At 38.7% G+C, this 9,243-nt stretch overlaps 2 protein-coding genes across 2 annotated transcripts; one reads left to right on the top strand and one right to left on the bottom strand.

The window, feature by feature from the left end:
* Positions 1–369: 369 nt before the first annotated feature.
* Positions 370–3,034, top strand: LOC104457897 (14 kDa phosphohistidine phosphatase-like; the record flags this gene model as incomplete). Its single annotated transcript, XM_010076701.1, has 2 exons — positions 370–494; positions 2,942–3,034. Coding segments are annotated over 2 exons (218 nt in total), but the record flags the coding sequence as incomplete, so codon positions are not given.
* Positions 3,035–7,562: 4,528 nt separating this feature from the next.
* Positions 7,563–8,637, bottom strand: METTL18 (methyltransferase like 18). Its single transcript, XM_010076700.1, has one exon. The coding sequence runs from the start codon at positions 8,635–8,637 to the stop codon at positions 7,579–7,581; it is 1,059 nt and encodes a 352-aa protein (XP_010075002.1). The 3' UTR covers positions 7,563–7,578.
* Between the last annotated feature and the right edge of the window lie 606 nt (positions 8,638–9,243).

The following is a 9,243-nucleotide window of genomic DNA, read 5'->3' as shown; positions in this document are numbered from 1 at the left end:
GCCGGTTCCCAAGCGGATCTGAGGGGGTGCCCGCGGTGGCTGGTGTCAGCGGGCATAGCTCAGAAACCCCTTCCCCCTCCCCAAGTGCCTCATGCGAATATGAAGAAGGTCACTATTTCTGTCAAATGTCATTTCCAAACCCCGTAAACCTAATGTAGGAAAACGAGATGTGTTAACTAAGTAAAAAAACCCTGAAATATCAAACCTTAATGACAGATTTTCTATATGTGTCAAGAGAAGCCTCCCTCTCTTGCAGGTGAAAGAAGGGAACTGGAAGAAAATGAGTGGAAAATAAATAGCTGAGAAGAGTTCTAGAGGATTTGATGCCTAGTGTGTGTTCTAATGGCTCTAACCATTCATCTTGTGCAGATCACATATTTGAGAAAGTAAATCCTGAGATGGAAAAGCTGGGATATGAGTGCAAGTGCCTTGGAGGAGGGAAAATTGATCATAATAGCAAAGACAAGAAAATTAGGGTATTTGGGCTCTCTACAGTAAGTGCATCTCTTGTATTCCTTCAAATCCTTTTGTCTCTGATGTTCTGGGGTTTTTCTTTATAGTACGGTGGCTTTCAGCAATTTGAATCACAGTGTGAACGTTAACTGGAAAACTTATCTGGCTCAATGGTGAGACAGATTAGGAAAACACTTTTTTAAGGGCAGGAGACCAAAGCAAAAATAATTGGATAGCTTAATGTAGAATAATATCAGCATTAAGTTATCATCAAGAATAAAAATGGAAATTAGTGTCTCTTGACTCAGAATCTTTTCATTGTACTTCTAGAGCTGGAATAGCCCACTTGTAGCTGCTGGGTCCTGATCCAGCTATACTGTCATCTTTATTTGCCAATAAAAATGTTGGTTGGTAGTTGACTAGCTAAATTGTGAGTGTTGCTCTGTGTATGTGTTGAGTAAGACTAGAACCAGTTTAAGTGCGGTGAATTTCTCGTAGTTTCACATAAATGCATTTTGTGGGAATAAAAGTAACTTCCAAGAGTATAGAATCTAGAGCATTTTTGTTACCTGTTACTGTTCTGTTTAAGCTCAATTTCTATAAAAAATTCAGTAACTGGTAATGATTTCTTGAACTTAAGAACATGCTGTAGTATGTTTCTGGTGTTGATCTGGGATGAAGTGTAGGTGCTTCTGTTGTAATACTGTGAGATTCTAGGCAAGATGTAGATGAGAAGAAAATAGTTCTATTAAGTTAATTGAGGTTTTTTTGAAAGTGATGGTTACTTCAAATCTGCTTGCCTTAACTGGATGAGCAGTTAAAGCTGGGCCTTGAATGTGTTAAGCTTTTTGAAGTGTTAGTGCTGCTTTTGTTCCAAGATGACTCTAGCCACATGGGATCATATGAAAAAAACCCAAGACAAACAAAAAACCCACAAACCCCAAGATTTGTATGGGGTGGGAGAGCAATGTATAATGCTTATTCTACTAAAGTCTTGTGCCCATCATAGCTGCATTTTTAGATTAGACTTGACACTTGTATGTATTCATCTGCCAATTCAGCATCAGAGGCAGTGGTCAACTCTTGCTTTTGTAATGCATTGTCTATAGAAAATACCTTATTTCTCTGATTTTGGTCCCTTGATGCCTACAGATGAGAGCTACGTAAAAAGCAGAGTTTTACTAGCTTGAGGGCTTCTGTCAGGCAGAGACCTGGAGGTTCAGAACACCTCAGTAGAAGGTCAGAAGTATTTTAAATTGGTTTAATGCCTCTCTTCACTTGAAGGATTTTTGTCAGACTCTAAAACAGCACTACCTTGGTGTTTTATGAAAACCAGAGAACTAGTCATTGACTTCTTTTGAAGCAGATGCTGTGCTATTATTTGCAAAACCAGATGGGGTCTTCACAGTGATTACCAAGGCAAGAGTGTTGCTTTACAACTGACAGTATAAACCTGCAGTATTTCTGTTGTAGCTCTGCTATCTGATACTTTTGAAAAGCTTGTGTTTTAGAATGCATCAGTTTTAACCTGTGCAGTTTAAGTGCTGGTTTACTTAAGCTATTCTCTTGAGCATCTCTTGAGGCAGAGTCTGTGATGAATAAGAGGACATGTTTTGATAATGCAATCTTAAGCTCTTTTTTCAGTCTTACAAGTTAAATGTTTCACATGATATATTACTGGAAAAATAAAGTACCTGTAAATCACAGGTTTTTATCACTGTACTGCACTTTTGTGCAATAAAGGCTTTTTGACAGGGAAAAACTTGTAGTTCTGAAATAAGAAATCAAGATAACTTAAGTCATATTAGAAAATAATGGAAAGGCACCTTCTACCACAACTTCTTAAATTTCAGTGAAAGAGTAACACTGATTAGTGATTTGAATGAGGGTTAAAAATCAGATGGGTCATTTCCTTAGTTTGAACTTGCAGTGGCTGAAGAGCACAGATATTTAAACTTACGCTGTTTCTAGTTAAGGGAAGATTGCAAATAAATAAAACATGAAGACTCTCTCTTTTTTTTTTTTTTTTTTTAGTGGCTAGAATAGTATTTAAATGCTCACACGTGGCTTTTTATTCCGTTTTCCTTCAGTTGAGCCAAATCATTTGGTTTTATGCTCATACATTTAAGTTGGTCAATGCAATCTCTGGTTTAAAAGAACATTCAGTAAATATGGTAGCTGAGGGGTTGTGAACATTTTAAAACAAGCTTCTGCTGGAGAAATCATGATGTGAAAAATGTATCCTCTGTTACTTGAGATTGACCTTGTCTCATGTATTTTTTACAAATTAGGGTGGGGGGAGTTGGAGAGGCCAATAGAAAAAAAAAGCCTGATACTGCAAGAATAACTTTTAAAACCTGTATTTGATTTGTATGTGAACTAACTGAAGTATCAGATCATAACTGGATAATTTGTGTTGACAAGAACTTAATGGTTCTGTGGACTTACTTTCTGTATGTGTCTAATAAGCACTTGTTCTTTCTTGCAGGGCTATGGAAAAGCAGATCACTCGGTGACTGTAGAGATACTGAAAAAAGTGTACACAGATTATGAAATTACATGGTCAGATGACAAGAAATAAATTGACTCCTTATGAACACCACAAGCAGTTCAAAACTGGTAATTCTGTGAGCTGTACTTTGATAAATAAAATTGGATGTCTTCTATGTATGTTACCATAAATCTGGGGTAACTGGACTCCGCTGCAATTTATTGTACTGTTAGCAATCCCTAGGTATCTCTTTTCAGATCATTCCTTTGTGTAAAATCTGCTGTTCTAAGCCTTTTTCCTGCTCCTTTTGACATGCCATCTAATTAAACACTCCCACATCATCTCACCCTGGTATGTTTTCATCCAATCCTATCTCAGTGATATATTGTAGGATACATCAGGATTTTACCATCAACTTAAAACATGACAGGATTAAACCTGTTCCCTGGTCTTTTGACCACAGCATTTTTTTTCTTTATTTTCTGTTGCTCTTTATGCTTCTCAGCTTTCTTATCCACATTTACAAAAATCAAGGCGGGGTGTGGGGGGTTGACTGTTACAGTTCTTCACCAATTATCTTTGTTTTATTCCATGGTTTTGAAAAGTCAATATTTGTGTTCCACATAAAAGTAATAATCAAGATTTTTTTTTTGTTTCTGTATGATCCTTCCCTATAGCAAAACTGATGGCAATGTCAAATTCTGACAATACTTGTTTCATACTGATTGCCCTGTACCTCTTTCATTCCCTGTGAGTATGATGATGCTTTTTTCCTTTTTTTTATGGCAGTAATTATCTTATAGTTAACTACCTCCCAGACAGACCCAGTAGACTTAGGCAGTGTCACAATTAACTTAGGGCATCTGCTTCCTCCTGTTGTGGCAGGATGTTGCCCTTCATTTGTTGTGAAGTCTATTTGCTACAATTTTCACTTTTTTTAGTTTCCTGCCAGTCTTCTCTTGAATTTTGTTGCAGATTTCCAGGCAGTACCTTTTGTTCTTATGCTTACATTGTTGACTTGCAGTCTTCAAGAGGTATCTATATGTAAATCCTGGTTCTTCCCTTTGCTGTGGTTCCTACTGCACTTATCTACCAGTACCTGGTGGTATAGAGTGTTGTTTTCTTTTCTCTTGAAGTACAAACAGTATGAAATTTGAGAGCTTTAGTCCAGTTTCTATCACCAAAAAATCTTGCTGTTACTGCCTTATTATACTAGTTATCCATCTTATGTCACCCTTCTGTGTCTTTTTGATTGGTTGGGCAGAGAGGGATTTCCTGTTCTCATCCTCAAACCTTTTCAGTCCATTCCTTGAATCTCCATCCCAATAATCCCTGGGGAGCAGGTTCTCTTGAACCTGGTGCTGCAGGTCTCTTGGTTGGCACCTGCTTGGCCCTGCATGCAGCCTGGACTTTCCCCTCCAGCGCCTCTATGTGCTTTTGCATCTGCTGTTTGTGCAATAGTTGTCTTGATGCAGCACTTCAAATGCCATGATAACATTGATTGCAGGTATGATTTTTCTTAACAAGATTTTTATTTCAGAACACAATTAAATGCCTGTGTACCTAGTAACCAAGAATAGCATACAAGTCAGTTTGCAAATGGGGCACTTCCCTCTTCGATTTTCCTCATGGGTTTTTTTTCCCCTAAGCTTTAGTAAAGTAACTGTAACGGATGGCATTTAATTGGTGCCAGTATACACAACTGATTTTTTAATAGCCTCATTTCCCAAAACTAGCAAATAGTCTTCAAAGGGAAGTCATCAGTTAAGGATAGCGCCTGTTAAAACAAACAAGCTTTTTAATTTAGTTTCCTGAGATGTTTTATAACTGATTTTAATGTTGATCTCCACAATGCTTACGGGAAAGACATAATTTAGACCGGATTTCTTATTGTGATGACTCTTTCAGAAAGCAAGGGGATGGGGCAGGGGGGAGAAAAGAGGTGATGATTAGGAATTGTTACCAGCTGATCTCCACCTTTGTTTCTTCATACAAGAAATTGGGCCTGATATAAGGGTTTATTTTGTAATCAAAAAAATACTTTGAGGGTCCTCCCAATTCTGTTATTTCCTAGTGCAATACCATTTGGGGAAGTGCTAATTTCCCTAGCTATTAAGTAATTTGTACAAGTATTACAAGTGAGTGAAATATTTTGATTCCAGATCATGAAGAGAAGCAGGACACTGGTCACTAGGGTGGTGATGAGTTGGCAGGTAGAGAAAGCCTTAATGTAGATTAGGGAAACTGTTATTTGATGTTGAAACACCAATACAACAACTAGACTACAAAACTAAGTGTCAAATTCTGCTTCCTCTCTGTATTTGCTGAGTTCTAAGAATAGATTAGAACTCATCTGGAATTATGGAAATCCCAATGCTAATGTTGCTAATTTCACCTGAGAAAACCATCCATTCTTAATGGGAACTTAATTATACTGTGTGGAGTTTCCTGTTTTGCAGGTGTGCAATCACTGAGATTGTGGCTCTAGCAGTCTTCACTTGAAAGTCCTAAAAATCTGATTCTGTATTTGCATGGAAACAGAGGTATGTTTGAGCAATCCAAAAATAAAAAGAGGATACTGAGTAAAGGAGTAGTATATTAAACCCAAGACAGTGAGTTTGATAATGGAATATTTTCAAGAGGAAACACTATAGTAGAAGATTTTAAGTGCCACCTCTTTTCTTCAAACAATATAAGATGCTTGCTCTTAACCATATTCATTGTTATAGTGGTCAACATTTCTTACTGCTTCAGGCACCCTTCTCTGAAACAGCCCTAGACCTAGCAGGTATAGAACAAGCTATTTGGTCACTATGTGCAAGCCACGATTTGTCTTACAACTGAGGCTTGAAAAATGGCAAATGGTAGTCAACTTTGTTTCCAGCTTCCCAGTGTCTACAGGAAAGAACTGTTAATGCTACTTTATTGATCTGCCAAAGCTAAAACTTTTTGTTCCTCAATCTGTAGTCAGCAGTGGTCTATCATCAGTAAGTTTCAGAGCTGATGCAGAAAAATTCCAAAGAACAATCACAGCCATGGCACAACTGACTGCCTTTTTTTTTTTCCCCCCTTCCCTCTCCTATAAAAAAGCAACTTCAGTAGTTCCAAAGCATCCCTTTAAAATAGTCTACTTATAATTGTTTTTGAAACAACAGTAGTTAAGGGTCTTCTGTAAAGTACAGGAAATCCTCTATGATTCTATCTTAATAGCAACATGGTCAAAATAGGAATCTTGCAGTTGACTTTCACAGTCTTCAGTGACGGGAACTTTATGCAATAGTGATTTAGGTCACTGCTGTGATAAGATTCTTTCCATCTCCTCAGGCTATTGTCCTTTTTCCCCTACAGTGAGTATACCTGCATCCAGTTTATTGCAATGGTTGACTGTCTCAGTTTCTATTTCTGCAAGAGCACCCAGTAAAGCAGTGCATGATAAGCAGTAGCTTTGTACATTAAGTTGTGCGATAGCTTTTTGTCCAGTTTTGGTTAAGACAAAATGGACAATGGATTTTTTTGTGTGAATTGTTGGTGACACCAAGCACTCAGGAACAGGTTTTGTAGTTCTTTGGGTTTGTTTGCATTTTTGGTAAGGTAATTTCTTCAGCAACATCACTATCTTCAGTCTAGGACACAGGAGTGACTTACCCAGGCTTTTCTGAATACTTGCTGCCAAACTGCTGAAAAGATTGAAGAGGTGTGAGCGTTCAGTAGCACCCCCAGCAAGTTTTGAAAATGGGTCATAGTGTATGGGCAGTTAATTTATGGAAAAATCTTGTTAAACAGTACAGCAATCTAGTTAGCAATCTGCTATAATAGTGCAGTTTATCTCCTTTCCCAGTTGTCACCTAAAGCTCAGTTCTGTCATCCTCCAGTTGCCTGGACTGCCTTTTCTTGCATAGAATCTTCTTTCAACTCAAGCTTCTAAAATAAATGTTTTATTCATTTCTAAAAGCAGTATGGTGTTTCCCAATTAGCTACTAAAATTTTCTAGCATCATCTGTCAAAATCTGAACGTGAAAACTTGCAGACCACAGTAGTAAATATTCTCTGGTACAACTTCTCAAAGGCTTGAATAAAAGTCATGTTTGCATTACATATGGAAACGTAACAAAGATTTGTGAGAATGCTAGCAGAGTAAAACATAAGTGAAAAATACGGTCACATCCCCCTCTGGTGGCAAAGCAGCAGAGCACACAGGTATACAGCCGAGTGTGAATGTGTTGCTGCAGTTAAACTGTACGAGAGCTGAAAGCCTACCATTGAGAACCACTTCTCGCATATTAGGATGCTAAATGAGCTCCTTCAGGCTGCACTCGGCAGCCGCTCCTGTGATGTACAGTTCTGGTACTGCCAAAGAATGAGAGGGGGACTAGGGACAGTGATTTGCTTCATTCTTAAATACATATAAATGACAATTGGCATAAACAGATGCTGGTTAAACAGAACTCCATTTTTCTACACAACACCAGAATCAGAAGAGTCCTTCAATTCAGGATTTGTCAAATGTTTCAATAACTAGTAAAGAGCATCCTTAATTTATCAATCTACAATAACTCAACAGAGGAAAAAGCAAAGATATATGAGGATTAAAACATTTTGTCTTAAGAAATTTTTGAAGGACCAGTGGCTGAATTTTAACTGGAATCTTTAAAGGTCATTTCCATAATACATCGCTGCAGTCCTTTATCAATTGTTTTAACTATGCTGCTCCTAAACACTTTTCTCTCTTCAATGAATTCCTCAAAGAGGTAGATACCACCACCAACTCCAAAATAAAGTGATTTGCTTGCCAAATACACACGGCCATTTTTATTCAAGAGCTGAGCCAGTGTATCATGCAAAGCGCTGTAGTAGTCAGGATTATAGATGGTCTCGGATGTGAGAATTACATCATACTTTGAAAAGGGTTTGTTGCTGCTTAACAGGAGCCGGCTGACTTCAGACCACTCTCCAGAAAAAAACCTGCATTTGGTGAGCACATCAGGTAAGCGCTCTGCTTTCCTGGGCTTCTTTGAAGGAGGCTTGCTGGTTTTTCTGTCGTCTCCACTGCCCATCCTATTGCCTGCCTTTATGCAGTTAGCCACCACGTTAGGCAAGGTGATTTCATCAATCACAGTGCTGTTGTAGTCCTGAAAATGGACTTTTTCAGCTTTTCCCCTTAACGCAGTTATGCCCAGCAGTCCAGCCCCACAGCCAAGATCCAGCACTGTCTTGTTGGTAAACTGTATTTCAGCCTCGGAAAAGTAATCTATGAGATCAAAGGTGCATTCCCAGATTTTCAGTCCTCCCTCATAGACCCCTGGGATGAGATCAGAGTGAGAAGAAACACTTTTAGACACGATGCCTTCTCTGTCGGCGCCATCCAAACACATAATTTCCACTACAGACGTATTTACGTAACACAGGTCTGATACTGTTTCCATGACTTTATTTTCCAAGATTTTGCTGAGATCTTCAGGTATATTGTGCTCCTTGGCAGCTTTAAAGTAGAACTTTTTCTTTGGTGTCTCATCTTGCTGCTTATCAGTGCCCAGCCTTGGGCTGGAGCCTGCTATGGCATCGGCAGTTTGCTTGCTCTTTTCTGTGGCTTCCTGTTTGTGTTTTGGAGAGCACAGCTGTGAGTCCACCTTATCATGATTGTCTGGGTCATTGCTCTCATTTTCATCAATAAAAAAATTAAATCGAAAAGCCATTTTCAGGAATAACAGGGTTTTTTTTTTTTTAAAAAAAAAGCTTAATTTATGACAGCCAGAAACACTCATCTAAGAGCATAAAAATAATAAAAAAAAAATTCTTCTTTTTCAGAGAGGATGTTTTATGGAGTTATTGCTCTGGGGAACAACGCTTTGCAGGTAGAATATCAGATGTTTTGCCAATGAATCAGGTGAATTACTCCTGGAAACAGAGAAAATAGGTTATTTATCATTAAACTGCCACAAACTGCAGCATCCTAATTTTTGTTTTTAAAAAAAATCTTCTACATATTTACATTTATTAAAAGAGTGTGACAAGTGACCCCTTTTTTTTTTTTTTTTCCGGTAAAACTCACATTGCGGACTAAACCTTTCAAGCGACGCAAAACCAACGCGCACAGAGGCTGTTAAGGCCCAGCTTCCCTTCTCTGAGCCCCGGCTGAAGCATGCGGGCCGGGCAAAGGTATCTGGTCCCGCTTTCTCCCCACCCCCCCTTATAGCCGTACTGACCCCTGGTTGCTGGATGCGATCGCTCTCCATTATCCCACGTGGAGCGTGTGACCCTTCCTCTTCCTTACGCGCATGCGCGCCCGCGGCGGAAAAAGG

The sequence above is a fragment of the Pterocles gutturalis genome, unplaced genomic scaffold (assembly GCF_000699245.1).
Source record: "Pterocles gutturalis isolate BGI_N339 unplaced genomic scaffold, ASM69924v1 Scaffold51748, whole genome shotgun sequence".
Taxonomy (NCBI): domain Eukaryota; kingdom Metazoa; phylum Chordata; class Aves; order Pterocliformes; family Pteroclidae; genus Pterocles; species Pterocles gutturalis.
This window is presented reverse-complemented; position numbering and strand designations above follow the sequence as displayed.